At 41.7% G+C, this 23,230-nt stretch overlaps 3 protein-coding genes and 1 pseudogene across 7 annotated transcripts in view; all 4 read right to left on the bottom strand.

Annotated features, from left to right (window-relative positions):
* Window positions 1-23,230, bottom strand: part of grik1b (glutamate receptor, ionotropic, kainate 1b) — a 41,803-nt gene that overhangs the window by 7,866 nt on the left and 10,707 nt on the right. For 2 of the 4 annotated variants that reach the window (XM_083549066.1, XM_083549069.1), the window contains exons 1-9: window positions 11,801-12,070; window positions 6,778-6,945; window positions 5,363-5,620; window positions 3,776-3,957; window positions 2,985-3,038; window positions 2,226-2,393; window positions 1,863-2,006; window positions 783-890; window positions 126-161 (exon numbers count right to left, since the gene is read on the bottom strand). In XM_083549066.1, coding sequence (XP_083405192.1) covers window positions 126-161; window positions 783-890; window positions 1,863-2,006; window positions 2,226-2,393; window positions 2,985-3,038; window positions 3,776-3,957; window positions 5,363-5,620; window positions 6,778-6,945; window positions 11,801-11,891 — 1,209 coding nt within the window. In that variant the 5' untranslated portion in view covers window positions 11,892-12,070. Of the gene's footprint in view, window positions 1-125; window positions 162-782; window positions 891-1,862; window positions 2,007-2,225; window positions 2,394-2,984; window positions 3,039-3,775; window positions 3,958-5,362; window positions 5,621-6,777; window positions 6,946-11,800; window positions 12,089-23,230 lie in introns of those variants that run through there. The other 2 variants (XM_083549067.1, XM_083549068.1) reach the window with 2 other exon arrangements.
* On the bottom strand, window positions 13,314-15,555 carry LOC310730061 (claudin-8 pseudogene; annotated as a pseudogene). The gene has a single exon. The product of its transcript is annotated as a claudin-8 pseudogene (transcript).
* On the bottom strand, window positions 17,014-19,527 carry cldn8.1 (claudin 8.1). Its single transcript, XM_083549161.1, has one exon. The coding sequence runs from the start codon at window positions 18,433-18,435 to the stop codon at window positions 17,578-17,580; it is 858 nt and encodes a 285-aa protein (XP_083405287.1). The 5' UTR covers window positions 18,436-19,527; the 3' UTR covers window positions 17,014-17,577.
* Window positions 21,539-23,006, bottom strand: cldn8.2 (claudin 8.2). The gene has a single exon (XM_083549193.1). It carries the CDS (start codon window positions 22,887-22,889, stop codon window positions 21,996-21,998), a length of 894 nt encoding a protein of 297 aa, XP_083405319.1. The 5' UTR covers window positions 22,890-23,006; the 3' UTR covers window positions 21,539-21,995.

Raw genomic sequence — 23,230 nt, 5'->3', positions numbered from 1 at the left:
TCCGTTTATCGTGGGGGCGACTGAATTTCTGTTTCATTTCAAGTGGCCAGCTTTGGGGAATGAAAGCAGAGGGAAGGGCAAAGGGGCTGGAGTGTAGAAAGGAAAGCCATCCTGTGAAAACAAACCTTCTTCCACACTTTATGAAGATGCCCAGCATCACACTTGTGAAAAGTCAAAGAAAGAGGGAAAGAATTCTAATAAATCACAGATAGAATAAAAAAAAAATGTAATAATGTTTGAACAACCAAATACTTTTATTTTTTAATATATATATAATAATAGTAATTATTATTATTTGTTAAAAAAGCACATGTCATTTCTACAATATTTTCCCATTAATACAACGCAAGGTCAAACAAAGGTGATTCACGGGATCAAAATATCAATGAGGCCATTAACATTTTTATGATAAAAACATAATGCACCAATGATGCCATTCCATAATAAATAATAATAAGACCATTGCAACAAGAAACAAATAACAGTAATGAGTGCATTATTGCAGTCATTATTACCATAAATAAGTCTTTAATGCCATAATCAGGTAACGTTATAATGGGTGTCATTGTGATATTTATTTCATGTTTCGAACTTTACTGTAATAATGAGGTCATCATCGTTATAATTGCGTCATTGCCCGCATCTGTTAGAACACTTTAATGATGATGTCATCACTACAACAGTTATCATTGTGACAGTAGGTGTCACTGTAATTATAAGCTGTAATTATGATGTCATCACTGTGATTATGAGGGCAGTACTGTATAAGAGTGTGGATATACCTTTTCCATGCCGTCTTCTTTCAGACTGATGATGTCAAGGTCGAAATCTTTCCTCAGTCCATCCGTCCTGTTCAGGACAATCTGTCCAGTTAATCCGCTCCACTGAGACTGACGAGGAAAAAAAGGGACACAATGAAAAAATCCCGTTACAGCAAAACGCAAAGGTTTCAGAACCTTTTTGAAACTAATGCAGCATCACGAAGAGCAAATAGGAGAACTTACTACCTATTTATTATGCAAAAGAAAGCTGTCCTTCCTACCCCGAGACCAGAACTAATTATACTCTCGGACTCTTGTGTGTGTTCATAGACAGTGTCTGTGAAAAGCTTAGAAACACCGAACATGTTATGGTTTTTGAGACTTATGCAGGTTTCTTTTGTTTCTATGCAAACAAAGAATTGGACAGTAAACACTGGATTGGAAGAAAGTTCTGTGGAGTTAAAATGTGCCTCTTTTGACTCTATCAGAAGAACTTGTGCAAGACGGAGACCAGGAGAGAACATGTGATCAGACTCCCTCACCCCCACACTCAAACATGGAGGTGGAAGCGTTATGGTTTGGGGTTGTTTTTGGAGCAGGAAGGTTCCGGAAAGTGAACCGACATGGCTCCCATTCCATACTTCACCATACCCCGACTTCACCAGGCGACGAAACGATGAGCCGAAGCGTACGTCCGAGCTCTGTAAGCGTTATTTAGAGAGCACACAGTCGTCTGGAGTGATATCTATTATGTAATGACCTGCCCAGTCACTGCACCTAAATCCTATTAAACTGCTCTTGGATGAACAAGAAACCTCCAACTAGTGAAGAACATCTTTGGCAAGTTTTGCAAGAGGCACAGCAAAGTATCTCAGCTGAATGTTTGGAGAAATGAACTGTCCGGATGCAGAGAGACTTGTTTGGAAATCTTTATACCATCAAATGACTGAGTTTGTTGTGTAGAACCAAAAGGAACACGTTTCCGATTTGACTGGAGAGTCAATGTGACGCCACACGACTACTCATTATTACCCCTTTGTGGAACTCTTTTCCGTTACAGCTAATACAGCTCCTTTGACGTGCACTTAAGCGATCACTCACTTCTTTAAATGTGCTGATGAAGCGCGACCCGAAGCGCCATGGTTTGTGTCGGTGGCATTGCAGCGAGCTGACTGTGATCTGCGCCGCCCGCTGAGCCGCTGCAGCCACCATGAACACGGCATCGTACATCAGAGCCGCTTCGGTCTGGCAGAGGCAAAAACAACACAGACTTTGTCAGGGTTTCTGCAGGTTTTTTGTAAATTCCCAGTTTATTCCTATGAATTCCCATAGAATTCCCTGTTAATTCCCTTGGAACATTTCCAGTGTAGAAAATTCCCAGAATTTGGCAACCCTTGTAAAAATTGACTGGACCCAAAAAACCTGATGCCTGATGAAACAGATGAAAGGTTGGTCATCACTAACCGTCATCATGCCCTCCATTATGCCAGGTTTAGGTGGACCCTGAACTCTTTCCATGGACCATTTCCCCAGCACCGATGCCACCTGCGGGTCGTCTATGTTCAGCAGGCGGAAACCTGTCATGTTCACTCCGCTGTAGCGGTACGGCTCCAGATCCAGAGCGTACAGATCCTACAACATGACATGCCTTGATTTTTATTGTATGACGTGCTTCATTTATTTACTGTCCCCATTGGGCTCAATTAGACAAACAAAATGCAGATTTTTACCAATAAATCTTGACCTTTCAAGAAGAACATTGTTACATTTAGCTTCTAAATAGGCAATAAATGTATCTGGCTAAGTTACATACCTACACTATATTGGCAAAAGTTTACGGACACCTGGTCATCAGTAAGGTACATGCTTTCTGAGCATCGCATTCCACATTTAGCCCCAATTTGTGCTTATAATTCCTTCCACTCTTCTCAGAAGATGTTCCGCAAGATTTTGGAGTGTGCTTGTGGAAATTTGTGTTCATTAACCACAAGGGTGGTAAAGTCAGGTGCTGATGTAGGTAAGAAGGTGAGGAGGCCTGGGGTTCAGTAGGAATGAGTTTGGAGCTCTATAGCAGGAGATCTTCCTCTCCAAACCATGTAAAGCAGATCTTCATGGAGCTTGCTTTGTGCACAGGGGCATTGCCATGCTGGACCAGGTTTGGGTTTCCAGGTTCAAATAAATGCAAAATTGTATTATACCGCATAAAAAGAAACTTACACTTACCAGCGTGGTGAAGAAGAAATGGTAGTATTCCGTCATCATTCCCATAGAAAGTAACTGTAACAAAAAAGAAAAAAAACTTTCTTGATATGAATTGTTATATGCATACAGTATATTAGGGGCGTGACGGTACACTTGTTCGTACCATTTGAGTATAGGACTTTCGGAAAGATGTGCATGTGTTAAAATCTGAGTTTCCTCACAAACATATTAAGTGGCGGACCACAAGTTTCTTTAGTCTCCGTATGCTGAAATTAGTAGAACAGTTAAGTAGAGCCTAATTTTTAAAACTTCAATATTAAATGTAAAAAAACAGACACAAAATTAAATACACATATTCTGTATCACCGAAATGGGGTCTAACAAATGTAAACTATTTATTTATTTGTATATTTGCATTTAATTTGATCAATTTAATTAGTGCCAATTTAAAAGATTACTCAATTTAATCATATAATAAAAAAGTGTATTGCATTAATATGATTTATTCCATTGTATTTTTGATATTTTATTTTTAATTTGAGCCAAGTAGCTATTTTATTTGAAATTGCTTAAACTGTTGATGCTCACAAATGTTAACAATAATAAACAATTTTGATTAAAATAAAAAACTCTTTTTTTGTTTTGCATTTCTACCCCCCTAAATGTACCAAAATTTAACCGAACCATGACTTAAAAAACGCTGTATGTACCGAACCATACATTTTGTGTACCGTTACACCTCTAATTCATGCTATATTCCAGTGTACTTGGATTCCTGAGTGTGTCCTGGGCTGAACTCTGGAGAACCGTACCTGTTTTAACACCTCGGCTGTGGTCTGGTATGAGCAGTCGAAGATGACGCAGAACTCTTTACCTTTCTTCATCTCTTTGAGAAGCGGCCGAGCGTCTCTGTTTCCCACAGGCAGCTGGCGGATCTTAATCTTAATGCTGTAACGGGACGGAGCTTTGATCAGCTCCTGCAGACGAATTAGACCTTCACAACAAACAAGAAACACGGTAAGGTTTTTTTTTTTTTTTTTTTTACCGTACGTGACCTTCTGCGATGCCTTTGCTTTCTTGTTCGGGTATTAAATCAGCCCAGGATTAACCACACCCCATAATCCAGTGTGTAGTTTAGTTTAGTCTGTCTCTTGTTATTTTATGATCTCAAACACAGTTTGGTTAAGGTTTGACCAAAATAAATGGAATGCATATGTCCCCCTCATCATAGATTATTAGGTCATAAATTGGTTGGATGGACCAGGACCCCAATTTTTTGCCAATTTGGTCATCTGAATTTGCACCACCTAGCTCGATCACACAACAGTTGTGTGAACCAGGAATTATAAAGCCTAGCACAAGCTTTCACTGAGGAACCAAACTACCCACTGTCCTTCAGAATGACTATAAAGATAGGGAAGAGTATCCCTTATATCCAGAAGCCATACTGTAGTGTGTGTCCTTGGGACTTGCACATCTTTTGGCTATAGGAGGAGCATTTTTCATGGAATTACTGTAGAGTTTTAGGATACCACAATTGCCCTGATCAAGGAATTGGTCGGAGCAATTTTCGCAGTCTTGTGTACATCCAGCCAATTCCACCGGTTCCCACCGAAAGCTTTATCAGTTCCTGTAGAATCTATTTCCTCATTAAAGGTTTGATTAGTCCTTACCATTATCACAGAAACTTTGATCAAATGTTGTTGATCAGACTTGCTGGGGGAGCCCACACCCCCAGCAAGTCTGCTCAAGCCCATTACTCCTGTAAAAAAAGGTTGTTTAGAGCAACTCCATCCATCCATCCATCTTCTCCCGCTTATCCGATGCCGGGTCGCGGGGGCAGCAGTCTAAGCAAAGATGCCCAGACTTCCCTCTCCCTAGACACTTCTTCCAGCTCTTCCGGGGGGACACCAAGGCGTTCCCAGGCCAGCCGGGAGACATAGTCTCTCCAGCGTGTCCTAGGTCTTCCCCGGGGTCTCCTCCCAGTGGGACGCGCCCGGAACACCTTCCCAGGAAGGCGTCCAGGAGGCATCCGGAACAGATGCCCAAGCCACCTCAGCTGACCCCTCTCGATGTGGAGGAGCAGCGGATCTACTCTGAGCTCCTCCCGAGTGACTAAGCTTCTCACCCTATCTCCAAGGGATCGCCCAGCCACCCTGCGGAGGAAGCACATTTCGGAAAGTTTCCCCTTGCGGCTCACCCCCCTCTTCACCACGACAGACCGGTACATCGACCGCATTACTGCAGAAGCTGCACCGATCCGTCTGTCAATCTCCCGTTCCACCCTTCCCTCACTCGTGAACAAAACCCCAAGATACTTAAACTCCTCCACTTGCGGCAGGAACTCCCCACCAATTCCGACTGAGGACCATGGCCTCGGAACGATAAATCCTTCCTACCTGTTGCATCCTCATACACTACGGTGACACTTTTCCATTTGTAGAAGTGCACAATGTCAAGCACAGCCCGGCTAATGGAGGCATATTCTGGGTGAAGGTTGACGTAGAAGCTGTCTTTGTTATCCATCGATGGGTGTTTCCACCGTGTCTGTATGTGAGGAACCTCCAGGGCGTTACAGATGGATTGCACCGCACTGACTGAGGAGCTGTGCGATGGCCCAAAGACCGCGGCCACACCCAGGGACAGCTGATCGCATGCTAAAGTGAAAAGTACATGGAAGGAGGTAAAAGAGAGCAACACAAGGATAAAGTCACTACATAGTGAGGTCAGAACTGGTGTGGGGTTACTACACTGCATGGACAAAGGTAGTGGGACGACTGACTTTTCCAGACACATGTGGTTCTTACCTAAACTGTTACCACTACGTTGAAGGGAAACAATTGTATAGAGAAACTTTGGATGCGGAGGCACGGGACTAGGAGGTTCAAACCTGTTCCAGAAGCACAGTGGCCCTGTGGACAAAGCCAGCTCCATGAAGATATGGTTTACATTGGGTGGAGTGGAAGATATTCAGCTATAGAACCCTATAGAACACATTTGGGATGATTTGGAACATTGGCCTCCTCACTGTCCTGACTTTACTCATGCCATTGTGGTTAAATGGGCAACATTATGACACCCAAAATCTAGTGGAACATCATCCCAGAAGAGTGGAGGTTATTATAAGAGCAAATAAGGAATACATTTTGAATGGGACATTCAAAGAGCACACACTAATCTTATGTTCAGGTGCCCACAAATGTTTATCCATATAGTGTACACCAATCAGGCAAAACATTATGACCACCTGCCGAATATGGTGTTGTTTCCCTTTTGCTGCCAAAACAGTCCTGACCTGTCAAGCATTAACAGCATTAACCTATTTAACAAATGGAGCTACAGGAGCTCATCTGTTGGATCGGACCACACAAGCCAGCCATCGCTCCCCACATGCATGCCCATGACCCTGTCAGCGGTTCATCACTGTTTCTTTTGTAGACCACTTTTGATAGATATTGCAGGCCGGGTACACTCCACAAGAGCTGCAGTTTTGGAGATGCTCTGACCCAGTCGTCTAGATATCACAATTTGGCTCTTGTTAAACACACTCAAATCCTTATGCTTGCCCATTTTCCTGCTTTTACAACATCAACTTTAAAGACAAAATGTTTACTTGCTGCCTAATATATCCCCCTCATTAACAGGTGCCATGATGAAGAGATAATCAATGTTATTCACTTCACCGGTCAGTGGTCCTAATGTTATGTCTGATCAGGGTAGTGTAGTGTAATGTACAAATAAGAAAAGATGTGATCTAATATTCAGACTATAGATACACCACTGCAAGTTGGCAATGTCCAAAGCTCAGATTTACCTCTCCTTGAGGCTTCAAAGCTGTCGAACATGTTGATGCGCTGGATGTCGTAGGTGAGCGTTGTGTTGGGCATTAGCGACCTGTTGCGGTTGATGCTGGTCACTGCAAATTTAAAAGCCAGCTCTTCTACACCAACCGGCTCGTTCTCCAGCGTCTCGAAAATGCCACCTGCACATGCAAACACAGATGTGTATTTATGTCATTTATACTACACAATTGTGCAAACATCTCTTTCTTTTGCTCACTATGTACTTTACCTTTACAGCATTTGCCAGATGCCTTTATCCACAGTGACATAATTATCTGGGCTTTATTAATGGGCCTAGCAGTGGCACCTTGGAGGTATTGGGATTTGAACCCATCACTATTATAGAAAAACGTAGTAAAGCAGAGCGATGCATCTCATGCAGCGAGAATGAATGTCATTACTAAAGCAAACAATCCAAAGACAATCCAAAAGACAATCAAGACAATGACAATGAAGGCAATCCAACAAGTCTCCTTTTACTGTAGCCACAGCTGCACCGCTACATACATCATCTCTGGCAGAAGCATCAATATTAACCTTGTAAAAAGACCCTGGGTTTTTTCTTTGCATTACGGTTTTCCTGGGGATTTTAAATTGTGTTTTTGCGCAAATTTGTACCTGAAAGAAAATGCTAAAGTTGTATAAATGGTCCATTCAAAGCTTAACGACTGTTTTGAACTGTTTTGGCCCAACCTTTCCTTACAACGGACTTTTCTTGTAAATGTCCTTTCACCCCCAAATCGATTTCCCCTCTTCTATCAGCCGTTGTGAAAAAAAAAAAACAGCTACTACATTCACACAAATATAATTGCGCTTGTGCAGTTTGCTACAGATGCGGTTTGCGAGCTCTGACTAGTGCACTCTCTGGCCGTACGATCAAAGGATGTGAAAACGCTGATGTTATTGGACACCTTCTAGAGGGCCCCAGTGACTCCAGCTTGCAGCATCTGACTGGTAAAAGCAACAGCTGCATTCTCTTGCATTATATTTGATTCAATTTATTTTTATTTGTATAGCGCTTTTAACAACGGACATTGTCTCAAAGCGGCTTTACACAGATAAAGCTGTGTAAAGCCCACAAGGTTAATTTCTGAAGGTGATGTGACGGCTGAAATCCGATTGGATAAAAAACTCAAACGTGAACATGCACTCTTTCAGGCCGCAAAAAAAGAGAATAGACTTTCGGGAATTATTTAATGCATATTCATATATACGAAACTATATTAAAATGTAGGTCAGTGATTCTGATAACTGAGAAAGTCTTGACGGCCCACCGCTGCCTTTACACATCCCTCGGTTTCGCTAATCAGGTGTCTCTCATCTGAAACATCCACAAAACCTTCATAAACATCACCCATTTGGTCAGTAGAATCCTGCTGCTATCACATCCTGCTTTCGTGTAACATAAATGATGTAGAAATAATAATAAGCGATATAATTTATAAAACCAGAGCAGATATATGTTGTGTGTGTATTTGTGTGTGTGTGTGTGTGTGTTTGTGTGTGTGTGTGTGTGTGTGTGTGTGTGTGTGTGTGTGTGTGTGTGTGTTTGTGTGTGTGTGTGTAGTTTTGGTAAAACATTATTCATTGCAATGCGGAGGTGCATGTAAAGGACTAGAGGACAAACACTGCACTGTTCGGTCCTCGCATTCACCCAGGACTTTAAAAGCCTGCCCAGAGTCCCCCCCCAACACACACACACACACACACACACACACACACACACACACACACACACACACACACACACACACACTGTCCATACACAGTCCTGCTGTAAGCCTGAGAAAGACCTACATATTTACATTTATATCTGACTGCTGTACAAGTTGTCGCCTGTAATAGTCGTATTGTTTATTATTAAAATAACGAAGCACGAAATTCGATCTTTTTTGAAATTCTTTGGTGTCCTGCGTCGATGCAATGCAGCGTTTAAACGCACTAAAACGCAGCAACGTTCTGCATTAGCACTAACGCAAAGCTTTTCCACAATGGCCGTCTTCAAGCTTCGTCCATTATTGGATGAAAAATTGGACGAAAAAACGTAAGTCGTGCTTTGTATGATAACGCCTTTTCGACGTATTCTTTCAATTACGCACCCCCTATTCGTGGCCACACGAGGCACTGTCCACTTCGTACAGAACACCTCTACGCTCTGGAAAGGAAATAATCCACAATCGTGAGGGCACCAGTGCAAAGTTTTCACTCACGCTGATCTTCGCTCGACCTGAAAACAGACCTAATACAAAAAAACTTCTTTCGTAAATGGCTTTTCGATTAAATCCGGAACTCTTTGCAACCGTGGTGAGCAGAAAAGCCTCTCCGAATACAAACAATGGGCTGCAAAAGTTGAAGACGGTGCTGGGTTCCTGTCAGGAAAGAACCGGAATCCGAGGTTTCACTCAAGACCTGTACTAGCATGTGAATTTTCTGGCAGCTCTTTTAAAAGATCGTAAAGAAAAACACTGTATAAATCTGGGATGTCACAATATAACCCTGCAACATATGGGCTAGATTATGGAACGCTTTTCTCCACGAATTAATAAAGCCATGTGGATTATGCAAACAGAAAGAAATTTGGAGAGAAAGAGATGAAACGAGGATTCAGCCGGATTAAAAACACGGTTAAATTACACTGTGTTTATTAAATCTCACTATTCTGGGTTACGGGCTCAATAAACCATGATAGACAGGTCCCCCAGTTTGGCCTACATCAGACTACGACTCCGGATCAGTTCTTTTCAGTTCTTCACTTGTGATCGGAGGCTTGAAGAACACCAAGCTAGGTGAGATATCTGGACGAGACTTGGATGAGGTCAACCAATTTTTGTACACTCATTGGGAATTTTAAAAGCTGCAATCTGATTGGCTTTCTGCCAATAGATGTTGCATCTTCAGTAAGGTGCTTCGGCTTGCTCAGGGTATCTTGGAATCCATATACTGTATATTATATATATATATATATATATATATATATATATATATATTATAATATACCAGGACCTGTAGGGACACCAGTCCATCACAGGTCATACCAGAAGAGAACATCCAAAACACCCAAAACTCAAATTTGAGGATCAGGATTAGGACCAGCTGAGAAACCCTGACCTGCACAAATCTATGCAAATCAGTTCTAAACAAGAATTAAAAAGACCTGGAGAAGACAATCATGTTGATTTAGTTCATTCATTGGTCTTTAACCACACTGGTCAATCGTGGAATGGGGGTTTTCAAGTCAATTTTCTGAGACACATCGTTTGAGGTCCAGAAAAAGGCATTTAGAAAAAAATGCTTTTACATTTTTTGGATCTTTTAGAAGTGAAATCGTTGGGATCAGATTTGGGCTTTTGATTCTTGAGAGATTGCTGGATAATGTGGAGGAGCAGTAATTGTCCTGTTAAAAAAACCTTCAAACTCTTAGCATTTGCAGTGATTTTAATATAATTATATTGAAAATAATGGGAATTGTATTGGTTTTAATGGAAACTGTGACAGTCACTTCCATTAGTGGAATGTTATGTCTAGTGGAAACTATTAAGGAGACTGGTTAATAAAACACCTTTGGCCACTAGGACCTCACATGTGGCCACTCTTCTCTTCTCTTTTCTTTTCTTTTCTTTTCTTTTCTTTTTTTTTCTTCTCTTCTCTTCTCTTCTCTTCTCTTCTCTTCTCTTCTCTTCTCTGCTTCTCTCTTATCTTATCTTCTCTTCCTCTCTCTTTTCTTTTCTTCTCTTCTCTTCTCTTCTCTGCTTCTCTCTTATCTTCTCTTCTCTTCCTCTCTCTTCTCTTCTCTTCTCTGCTCCTCTCTTCTCTTCTCTTCTCTTCCTCTCTCTTTTCTTTTTCTTCTCTTCTCTTCTCTTCTCTTCCTCTCTCTTTTCTTTTCTTCTCTTCTCTTCTCTGCTTCTCTCTTATCTTCTCTTCTCTTCCTCTCTCATCTCTTCTCTTCTCTTCTCTGCTCCTCTCTTCTCTTCTCTTTTCCTCTCTTCTCTTCTCTTCTCTTCTCTTCTCTTCTCTTCTCTTCTCTTCTCTTCTCTTCTCTTCTCCTTTGGTCTCTTCTATCTTCTCCTCCCTTTTCCTCTCCTCTCTTCTCCTGTTTTCTCTTTCTTCTCTTCTCTTCCCCTCTTCTATCTTTTCCTTTCCTCTCCTCTCTTCTCTTTTCTTTTCTTCTAGTCTCTTTGCTTCTCTTCTCTTCCCTTCTCTTCCCCTCTTCTCTTTTCTTCTCTTCTCCTCTTTTCTCCTATCCTCTCCTCTCTTCTATTTTTTCTCTTCTTGTCTTGTCTCTTCGATTCTCTTCCCTTCCCCTCTCCTCTCTTCTCCTCTACTTTCCTCTCCTTTAATCTCTTCTCTTTTTCACTATACTTCCAGACTATATAATACTTTAAAACCTTAAATTTCTTACCCTCTTCAATATGGACCATAAGAACATTATTAAAGCTCATAGAGTTCCACATTCTGCAGTGGATTGATGATGATGGACACAAGCGCACTGCATAACCCAAATCGTTTGTAATAGTTTTCAGGGTTAACAGCTGATAGGTTGTAATGGTCTCTGTAGTGTGAACTATTGAACTTCTCCATGGTTCTTTTCCACAGTAAACTCAGAGTCATCACCAGCATATTTTGAGGTTGGAAGAAACTCTATCTCCTTCCATAATTTTCTAAAGAAATGTATTTATTCTGAGCTTTATTCTGGGTCGGTGGTTCAATTATGGAAAACTGGGAAGCTGGAATACATTCTGGATCTGAATCAGGGAATCATGTCATTAAAAATGTATGCACCTGATAACCTGATAACAAATATGAGGGGCATTTAAATGACCAGTCCATCTCCTGAGATGTTTTTAGAAGGTTGACAGATAGGAGGAGAAAACCAGAGAACCCTGATTTAACCCGCAGGAACACTGGAAATACCTTGGAATAACTGCCAAGTTGGTGCTTGCGTTAAATGCAGAAGTGAAGTGAAGTGAAGTGAAGTGAAGTGAAGTGAGGACGTACCGATCCGCAGCACGTTCTGCTGCGCGCTCGCGACGACGCACAGCATCAGCATCAGGAGCAACGACGATGGAAGTCGTTTCTTTCTTTCCATGGCGCGCGCGCACAGAGTTTTCCTCAAGCATGGATCATTCTCCTTCTGCTCTTCTTCTTCTTTTTCTTCTTCTTCTACTATTGCGTTTAGATCATTTTTTTTCTCGGCGCTCGTGAAACCCCGATCCCGACCTTTTCCCGGTGCGCGAGCGTCATGCGCTCTGTGCACGGGATTTAAAAAAAAAAAAGTTCAAGCGCGCGTGTGTCTGTGCGTGTGTGTGTGTGTGTGTGTGTGTGTGTGTGTGTGTGTTTGTCTTGACCAATCGGATGAAAGTAAAGGCGTGGCTTCACTAAAACACAAGTGCGCCTGTTGCAATGTTTTCAATGAAGTGCCACTAATGGGAATGTGAACAACCATTTGGGAACATCTTCCATGGACACCTGTCACATGGACACTTTCAAACACACCAAGGGTCAGTTTAGAGTCTCAATAAATTCTCCATATAATTGTATTTGTGGACATTGTCCTCAAAAATAGCTTTTTATAAATAAATAGATCCTTCCCGTGGGCTCACCACCTGCAGGAGGGACTGTAAGGGACGGTGCTGTGAGGATTGGGCAGCAGTCGAAGGCGGGGGCCTGCTTAGACTGCTGCCCCCGCGACCCGAATTACGGATAAGTGGGAGAAAATGGATGAATGAATGAAATAAATAGATTGGTTGTATACCTTTTACATTCATAAATGAGCCCCTATAAGTTTTTTCATCCCCTATTATTATTACATCATTCTCATCCGGGGGTCAACGAATGTCCATTTGTTAGACTTTCATCATTATTGAGGTTATGAACTGTTCACTGATCGATCAGCGAAAAACTTTACGAGGCAATTACAGTCCTCGGTCATCGATGCAGACTGTCCAGTGGAACCATCCTCAGATGAAGCGAGTGGTCTCCACTCAGATCCCCAGCTTTGGCTAATTGGCTAATAAAATGGAGCAAACTATTTTCAACATACTGTAGATCGCTCACTTTGTGTTCTTTCTGAACGATTAGAGACGATGATGAATAACACATTTCATTATTTGACATCGTTGGAAGGAGAAAGGGAGGAGGAAAGACGTCGACAGGGACGGCAGGACAAAGAGAAGTGGAGGAGAGTGGAGGTTCGGGTTGGTGCTTTAAGGCCATGGAGGAGGTTCATGGATGTGGTGAGGGAAGACATGCAGGTAGTTGGTGTGAAAGATGATCCGATGATCCGATGTGGCGCCCCCTAATGGGAGCAGCCGAAAGAAGAAGAAGAAGTAGTAGTCTAGGATGCTATATTGTTAAATATGCACTGATTGGTTATTTAATCATGTGAACTCTACAACAAGGACAGCGAGGTACAATGAAAAATTCAATACTTTCCAGTCCATATTTTTTTTATCCCTTTTTATTATTTTTATTATTATTATATTTTATTATTTTTTTTATTATTACTTTTGCTAATGCACAGTGGTATAAAGTGACAAATGTTAACAAAACTTTATATGTAGTTTAAAAACAGTGTACTTTTTCATGATTACGCTACTTTAGATGTCAACGGTGATTGGCTAACGAGAATTCTCAGTCCCATGCTTCCTGTCCAATCAAATCGCACTTCGAAAACTTGCATCAGACAGACTTCAAGACACCTGGTGCCAATTAATTTCTAATAATGGAGGAGAATTTTCAGCATCCATCGCCACACCTGAAGGAGCTTTTTGCAGTGAATGTGTAGAAGAAACCAGTTAAAATATTTGCATTTAAAAGTTCTTCCTTTTATTCGAAAAAACACATCGAGGGTAAATTTTGAATATCTGCTAAGTCTCATATCGTAAATATTTAAATTGCTATAATAGAAGTTGCGATAAATATATTGCCGGGGCGCAAATGCACAATTTGTCTGGGAAAGTGTGTCACTGTGAAGCCAATGTGGATTCAGGATGGACAGAATATTTGGCAACCAAAATTATAATAGCCAAAAAAAAAAAAACAATGTAAAAAGACGTAGAAAGTTTTAACGAACGATCCATCAATGTTGAAATGTTGAAAAACTCCATCTCGCACACTGGTAGGCTCAAAGACAAAGATTATACTTGAGACAAAATGGAGAAAAACAGCTTGAGCAGCTGCGTAACTCTGAATCCCCTAAACTTTCTATTGGTATGACAATTATAATTTCATATAATATCGAAATATGATTATATTACACTTGTTCAGATATATACTCCCGAACTTGAGTGGGTGCTAAAGGAATGGTGTGATCCGGTGTTCCTTGTACTGACCATGGTCCCATCAAACCCTGCAGTTAGAGGTATGGATTGGAGGTGGGCAGAGTGTATGCTGGAATTTAGGTGTCTTATTGGTATGGAAACAACTGGCGAGTTGTGCGAGCTGTGCATGGGCAAGTGATGCTGAACAGGCATCATGTTAGCAGGATACACCACGGGAACGTTGTAGAGTGAAGCTTGGCCACCAGGAGGTGCTCCAGAGATGCTGTATGCCAAAGGAGACGGCTGCTGAGAGGAAAAGCTGTGGCTCAAAAGTAAAGGCTGGTGGGAAATTGAGCCCATTGGGGTTGGAATGACATGCGGGAAGTTGAATGGTTTAGGGTAGACAGGCTGGTAGGATTGATTCGACTGGTTGCTCCGGCATGCAAGGAAGACGACGCCAGAGCAAACGAGGATGAATGCTGTGACCCAGCCGATGAAAAGAGCTTCACCGAGCTCCCTGCGTTGGGCATCGATTAACAGCGGGTTGTAAAAGTCCCGAATGATCGAATTCGCCGTCCAGGAGACCGGAATGAGGACACAAATGGCAGCCATGATCTCCATTGAGCCGGCGACTATGATGCAGAGAGATTTGATTCGTGGTTGATCAGAAAAACAGGAAATGCAGCGCAAACCTGGCAGGGAGGCCACCAGTCCTAGGAAGCTCAATGCCACCGAGCAGGACATAAGACCTCGGGCAGCCTGGAGTTCTGGTGGCAGGTAGAGCAGTGAGTCATACACTTTGCACTGCATGCGGATGTTTGCCTGGCGGTAGCAGTTCATCCATAAACCCTCCCAGCGTGTCTCCATGACGATGATGTTCTCCTGGATGAACGCAGTCACCCTCCACATGGGGAGACCCGTCACAGCTGAAGCGCCGATCAGACCCACGACGCCCAGCCAAAAGCCGATGAGCTCGCACACCCCCTCAGCCATCGTTTCTACACACGTTCTTCTCAGATCTCCACAAAACAGTACAGGTCCCGTAACAAGCACCTCACCCTAGCAGATGGTAAATTTACACACTCGCTGACCACCACTGCTCAAAAAATATGGGAGAATGTCCCTCCTTAATTTCTGGAACTATCATAAGGCAAGGTTTGGAGTGTGCACACAGCTGAGTAATTCATTACCTGAGAGCTTAAGAATCCAGTAAATTCCAGTCCTTGCTTTTGAAACTCCTTCAAGGGTAACACATCCCTTCTGAGCAGAAATCAAATGACGTAAGCCCCCAATTAACGACCTGGAGGCACCTTTCCGTCGGATTCAAACATCAGTTGGTGTTTTTGGATTTGTTCTGTTAGGTGTTCTCCCATCATTAAACAGTTGTCCGCAAACCCAGTAGACTCGAACATTACAGTGAACACAGAAAGACGATCCAAAATGATGAATGTAAAGTTTACCCTTTCTTTGTATCTCTTGTCTCTTTTTCTTTGTTATGGGAAACATACAGCCTCTCGTGATTGGTTCAGGATGATGAGGGTTCTTGCTGAGCGCATGTTTGTTGTCTATTTGCTCATGTGGGTTATGAATAAAACTTCACAAATACACCTACAGTCTAAGTTATACAGCAGCTTAGAGATGTGAGTGTTTGAGTGCGTGTGCTCTACGTTCATTAACTGCATTAGACCTCAGGGGAGGAAATAAATCCAGTCTCGGGTTCAGATAAACTCTTTTTTTTTTTTTTCTCGTTCAACTCGTTTAAACACAACGATGGGGACATCATTTTAATGTAAGTCAAAGGTAACCATGGCAATATTATTTTAATGTAAGACATTGGTAATCTTGGTGTTGTCTTTTTAAAGTAAGTGAAATGTTGCCATGGTGATATCATTTCACAGTAAGTCAAAGGTAACCATTTTGACAAAGGTCAAAGGTAACCATGATCACTGTAATGTAAGACAAGGGTAACTATAGCAATATTATTTAAATTTGAGTCTAAGTTGACTATGGCGATATAATTTTAAAGTAAGTCAAAGGTAACCATGGTGATATAATTTAAATGTAAGTTAAAGGTTACCATGGTGATATAATTTAAATGTAAGTTAAAGGTAACCATGGTGATATAATTTAAATGTAAGTTAAAGGTTACCATTGTGATATAATATCAATGTAAGTTAAAGGTAACCATGGTAATATAATTTTAGTGTACTAATGGTACTCGGTGATGCCAAAACTTTGTGCAAACCCAGCAGATGGCCTACAGTATTTTACTGTACGCCTTAAAACTGACCCATATTGTGGACATACCTACTGAAACTGATGTTCCCTCTGCATAAAGAGCCATTGTTTACTGTAGGATATTTCCACCTGTTCCTCATCTCTTCATTTGCCTTGTAAATTCATGCTAATCTCCAATCTCTCATTTAAAAATGATTTTTTTCAGCTTCTCTGTTTGCTCCCTTGATTTTTTGCCCTTGGATTAATAATTATAATAAATATAATAATATTTCTCTCAGTATTGTTTTCCTTTGCTTTAATCAATAACTGTGGAGTTAGCAAAAAGATCTTCATGCTAACATACGTTCAAGCCGCAAAATGGAGTTAAGGTGGACAAAATATGTGATCTTTTGACTGTAAAATGTTACTGCACCAAATATCGACATGGTTTCAATAATTTACAATGTAGTTATGAAGAAATATGTGTCAAACATGAGCAAAAAATATGTATTTCTACCCAGTTTTCAAGTGATTAAACCGTTTTTGGAATGATTTACAAAAAATTTTACAGGAACCCATATGGACGATAAGTTTAATGACGTGAGCAAGCATTCACACCAAAATGTCCAGTTTTTCAGTGAAACAGCCAAATATTTGCAGTTGATATTGCATCTTTTATCAACATATTCAAAAGCCAAGCCTGTTCTCTTGCCATAAAGAAAAAACAATGTGTGTCTTTGTCCAAAAGGTTTATTGGTTGTTTGTTCTTCTGGATCCGTTTCACTTGTTAGGTTTCTGTGGATGTAAAGGGAGTGTCTGTTTTAAGAATTTGAGACAACGTATGCTAATAGGCTTACATTTCACCTTAGGGCTCACAGATCACCAAGACCCTGGTGCACACAAAGCCACATAGAGTTTCATAAAAACAAAATTGAATGCAAGCAACTTGTCTCGCCTTCTATACACATCCCTTATTAATAAAAAAAAGTTATTCTTTAATAAGACAATACAAGTGCTAGCACAATGCTAATGATAAAAAAACATACAAAAAAACCCCAATAATACAAATGCATACAATCTATAACTCAAATAGGAGAATATCTAGTCATCTAGCAGATTTCATCTACTTACATAAGACTTACACTGACAGAAAGGGTTAAAGATCAAAAAAATAATTGTCAAGTGAGGTTAGTTCCAAGTAAACAAGGATATATTCACGTATATACACACATTAGTTACCATATCCTCTGTTCTGTCCTTATTCAGTCGTTAGTTTGGGCTCATCCTGCCGTTTTTTCATAGATAGGCAACAGCACTCCGACCTGATGGCTGTCTAGACGGCTGGATGAAGCTCTGCTGCCTAGAAGGCTGGATGAAGCTCTGCTGCCTAGACGGCTGGATGAAGCTCTGCTGTCTATATGACTGAGCGATGGATGGTTGTGTGGATGTCTGAATAAAAGATGGCTCTCTGGACGCTAAACTGTAGGCGGCTGCAGGTCTGGGCTGGTATGCCACTGGTTGCGGTTGGTACGCCATATACGGCACATCCCTGTTGTAAGCGTAGCGAGGCTGGTCGGCACGTTTCTCCTGGGAGCCCCCGCAACACGCGAAAATACATCCTCCGGCAAAAAGCAGCGCAGAGGAAACCCAGCCGATGTAGAGCGCCTCGCCAAGCTCCCGTCGCTGGGCGTCAATCAGGAGGGGGTTGTAGAAATCGCGGATAATCACGTTGCCAGTCCAGGAAACAGGAATAATGGAGCAGATGCAGGCAAGGATAATGAGAGAGCCAGCCACAATGAGGACCATACGCTTGGCTCGGTCGTTGTCTTGTATGCACGCAGTACATTTCATTCCTGTGATGGCCACGAACAGGCCAATGGCAGCCAGTGCCACCGAGCAGCACATGAGGCCTCGGGCAGCCTGGAGGTCTGGCGTAAGGGCCAGGAGTGAATCATAAACCTTGCACTGCATGCGAATGTTGGCTTGTCGAAAACAGTTCATCCACAGGCCCTCGTAGCGCGTCTCCATCACAATAATGTTCTCACCAATGAACGCAGTCACGCGCCACATGGGCATCCCCGTGCTTGCCGCGACGCCTATTAAGCCCAATAGAGACAGGACTAGTGCTGCCAGCTCTATCGGTTGGCCTGCCATCTCAGCTTGTTCTCCTTTTGGATAGATGCTTGGCAAGACTTTCGGTCTCAACAGGGATGACCATAGATCATTTTTGGAACTGGAAAATAAAAATAGTACTCCTTCCCGGAACAAAACACCAGTTTCTTCTTCTTGTCTCGTGTCGTCTAGTGGAGAACTGTATTCAGGTGAAGAAGCAGTCCCAGTGGATCAGTCATGTGCACTTGCTCCCTGCCCCCCTATGCCGCCTCCGTATCGAAGTGAGGCATGGGGCGGGATCTCCAGGTGGTTGCTGTGAAATTGTATCCCTCTGTGCTAAGCTCATTTGCACCTGCAGAGAAGGAGGAGCAAAAAGCAACTAACCAAAACCACTACTGATCCTTAACAACAGGCACACATAGAATCCAAGAGTCACATGGAGGTCATTGTTTCTGTTGCGCCTTATATTCTGAGGCTGTGGTCGAATATTAACACAAACAGATTATGCGCTTCGATGATATCCGGCACACATTAACCAGAAAATAAATGGTTTTATGTACAGTTTATATCCACTAGTTTGACTCTTGAGGTCTGCACATGTCTTTGCTTAAAATAAACAAGGTGTTTATATGTTTTAGTCACACACTCTGGACTCCTAACTCCTCCTTGTCTATTATTGACTTGTTTAAACAGCTAGCATATCTCCAAATATTATGTAAAAACCTTATATGCTTGACTCTAGTCAGCAATGATAAATGAATCATTTTTGATGACTTCTATAACAAAAAAAAACAACTGCAACTTCTGCTTACTTGTTAAACTTTAACTAGAAGACTTGCTGTGTTTGCATAAATGTCTCCAGACTTCAGAGATGCAATGTGATGTTTTTCTCTGAACAGGATGTTTTGCTGACTCACTTGACTGATTTACATGGCAGCCAATAGTCTTCAAGGCCAACAAAAACAAAACACAGATGTTTTACTGTTTACTGTTAACACGAACTATATTTACGGCATTGGGCAGACACTCTTATCCAGAATGACTTACAATTATGTCATTTATACAACTGAGCAGTTAAGGGTTAAGGGCCTTGCCCAAGGGCGCAGCAGTGGCAGCTTGGTGGTACTGGGATTTGAACAACCTTCCGAGCAGTCCAACACATTAACCACTGAGCAACCACATCCCCCAGAACTACCTCTGTGGTGTAAATTAGGCTTGAATCTTGTCAATTTGAGTCTTAATTTTGACTATTTGGACCCCTTAAAAGTCAGTCTTGACTGAGTCTTTGGTTAATTTTGGTGTTTTCTTCGATATTGATGGCGATACATACTCTAAAAGGGAATGAACTAGATTAGGGGTGACCCCGAATATTCAAAAGAGGCTTCGATAGGAGGAGCCTGATTTGACAAACAATCTCACAGTCGAATCTTTGCATAAGTATTATAAAACCAGGATCATACCATTTTGCTTATATGGGGTATTCAAATGACTGATTTTAAATAAAACTACAATAAGTTCATATACAGCCTATCATAATAAGGCTGTAAATAAAATTGGTAATAGAAAGAAGCTTTTAATTATTATTTGTAAGGTGCATTAATAAATCCAACCAGATTTAAGTTTCAATTTCCATGATCCGTGAGAGACACAGGAGCATCTCGGCAGCAGGGATTTACATATTAAACAATATCTGGGAGATTCTCTAAAGGTATATTCTGTTCGAATTGAATGCAGTACTTTGAGCGCTCGCACAGCCAATTTAGACGATTTCATTTGATTTGTCGACGTGAAATGCGACTTCTGTCTGTGGTGTGGCCTTTCTGCTGTTATTTATTCATTTATTTTTGTTTGTTTTATTTATCCATATTGTTTTTATACATTTTCTTCGATATCGTGGCGTGATGCTCGGTACATCGTGGCTTTAAAATCGTGTAAAAGTAGAGCTACACTCAGTAAAATATGACTCCAGTAAAAATGTCTCTTTAAACTTTCACTTGAGTAAAAGTACAACAGTATTTGCCTTCAAATGTACTTAAGTATCAAAAGTCCTATGATTTATTATAATTATAATGTTCCTATTATCATTTTTATCACAAGACTCTTCACTTAATCAACTCAGTTTATGTAAAAAGACTCTAAAGTGACTCTCAGCACACTGATCTATCAATCAAATGATATTGAGTTAAACAATGATTGATATCTAATAAATTATAATTTTTTCATCTTTTCAATGGCTTCGAAAAAAACGTGCAAAAATAAGGCCACGGTGTTGTGGCGAGTTCGAGTCAGGAGTTTCTTCCATCATTTATTCCTTTTTAAATGTTCAGCTTGCTGTTGAACCTGATGCTGAACTGTATGCTGGTGTCAAGTAGATACCACCAAGCGCCAACGGCGGTTTTAGCTTGAGTGAACCACGCCATGACCCAACGTCTCCCCAATTGATTAGTTTCAAGTCATATTCTCAGAGCAGTCGACAAATCTGGATACATTTCTGAGATACATTTCATATATAAATATCAACCTAAATGCATTTATTGCACAATTAAATACACAATTGATCAAACTCTCAGAACCAAAAACCAAACAACTCCTTGGCTAAGGGTACTGATACCCTGCCCTTCTTTTCTGAGTGTTTGAGTGAGGGAATTTTTTTTCCGCGTAGACGCCCCATGCCGACCCCCAACCCCCACATTTTTTCAATGTGTAGGTATATTGATGTAGTATATTTAGCGCTTTTTGTTTAACCCCAACTTCAATTTAATCCAATCGCTTACTTGTTTGGTTTTTAACCACTAATAAAGAGAATCCGCCGGTACACTTTCCTGTCAGATTTTGCCAGTTGTCATTGATGGATATCTGGTTGATGGATATCTGGTACTCATGGTTCGGTGTCCGCAGGTAAATTTGAATTCCAGGTGTGTCAATAGGTTGAAGATGGCCACAAAACAATTACATTCTTTTCTTCTTTCTTTAGCCTAACCACACAAACAGGTTCAGCCAGAATTGGTGAGCTTTTGAATTGGAATTATTTTTACAGCATGGTATCAGGATAAAGTCAACTTAAACACCTGGGGCCATTGTGTATGACTTATAAAGTCAATGGATTCGTTTTTTGACTGCGTCTTTTCTGTAACAAAAAAAAATCTCATAGTTGTGTGAAATTTTATTTTCAAGAAATGGTATAAACATAAAAAAAAGGACACTTATTCCTAGATAAAAATAAAAAAATATATTACGGCATTTTGACAAGCGCTTACAAGAGTTTTTCTTATAGTATGGGTGTGTATGTGTTCAATGTCCGTAGGGTGTCACGTCACTGTTTTCCTAGAAGGCATCTTGTTTAATTTGTACACACTGTCTAAATATTTTTGTTGGGGTTCACAAGGCGAGGTCTGTTGGCAAACACAATTTTACCCTTAAAATAAAAATTATAGGTGCAACAATGATTCTGATTAATACATTTTGATAAATAAAGCAACTTTTTGTAAAAGGTTAACTTCCCTAAAACAAATCTACCATCATTTTATACAATGCCAGGATGTTGATCAGTTGGATCAGAGATGCTGTAGAAATCTTAGGCCTATTTTATAAATGCGATTTCTTCAATATCTGCTTGGTACGTAGGAAACAGAAGGGGGTTGGTACCCGTAAGCCGGTTGGTAGTTGTAGGCTGGTTGATAGGTATATCCAGGGTTATAGCTGTTGCTGTAGGGAGTGTACTGGGCTCTGTACAGTACAGAGTCAACGTCGTCTTTCTCCTCAACCCTTGGAGCATGACGGCACAGAAGTATAACCCCGGCGATGAAACATAACGCAGCGGTGACCCAGCCGATGTAGAGTGCCTCGCCGAGCTCCCTGCGCTGTGCGTCAATCAGCAAGGGGTTGTAAAAGTCCCTGATGATAACATTGGCCGTCCAAGAGACGGGAATCAAAGTGGCGATACATCCTCCAAGAAATAGACATCCGCCGCAGACCAGGACGATGTGTTTGACACGTGGCCGCGAGTCCACCAGGCGAGTGCACCTCATCCCGACGGCAGAGACAATGCAGGCGATGGTCGTCAAAGCCACGGCGGTGCACATTAGGCCTCGGGAAGCCTGAAGCTCAGCGGGCAGGTAGAGCAACGAGTCGTACACTTTGCACTGCATGCGGATATTGGCCTGGCGGTAGCAGTTCATCCATAAGCCCTCCCAGCGTGTCTCCATTACGATGATGTTCTCCTGGATGAACGCCGTCACTTTCCACATGGGGAGGCCTGTGACAGCCGCGACGCCGATGAGACCCACGAATCCGATCACGAGAGCGGCGACTTCGCAGTGCATTGCCTCTTTGCGCTTCTTCTTCTCCTTCAAGAGTTGCTGCTCGTACACCGATTTGGCTGCTTCATCATAGCCCGTCAATGCGCTCTCCCTGTTGGACTTGTCGGCGTACGACTTGTCGGCGTACGACTTGTCGGCGTACGACTTGCCCGCGTACGACCCGGCCACATAGGACATGGTGGCTGATACGTGGGGCAGATGAGTCTCCGAGCGCAAGGTTTCCTTTTTTTTAACAAGCTGCGTCTCAAATGAAAACCTGACTAGCCAAACAAGAGCATTTACAACCTGCCCAAAGGATGCTATGTGCTCCAACTGGTTTATCTGCTTGAAAGAGGAGGAAACTTGTGACTCCTGATGTTAAAGTAATGCTTCACTGCACCATGCAGTGGACACTTCAAACACATACACTACAATATTTCAGAGGTGTACTGTAAAGACTACACTAGTCCTTGATATGCTACTAAAAAGATTTTTGAGGCTTTATTTCCTAAAATACAAATCAAATCGTACATCTCATC

Source organism: Silurus aristotelis (assembly GCF_946808225.1).
Source record: "Silurus aristotelis genome assembly, chromosome: 8".
Taxonomy (NCBI): Eukaryota; Metazoa; Chordata; class Actinopteri; order Siluriformes; family Siluridae; genus Silurus; species Silurus aristotelis.
This window is presented reverse-complemented; position numbering and strand designations above follow the sequence as displayed.

What these genes read in the sequence shown, in the direction of transcription:
- cldn8.2 (XM_083549193.1), bottom strand. Translation starts at nt 22,889, where the DNA reads ATGTCCTATGTGGCCGGGTCGTACGCGGGCAAGTCGTACGCCGACAAG.
- cldn8.1 (XM_083549161.1), bottom strand. Translation starts at nt 18,435, where the DNA reads ATGGCAGGCCAACCGATAGAGCTGGCAGCACTAGTCCTGTCTCTATTG.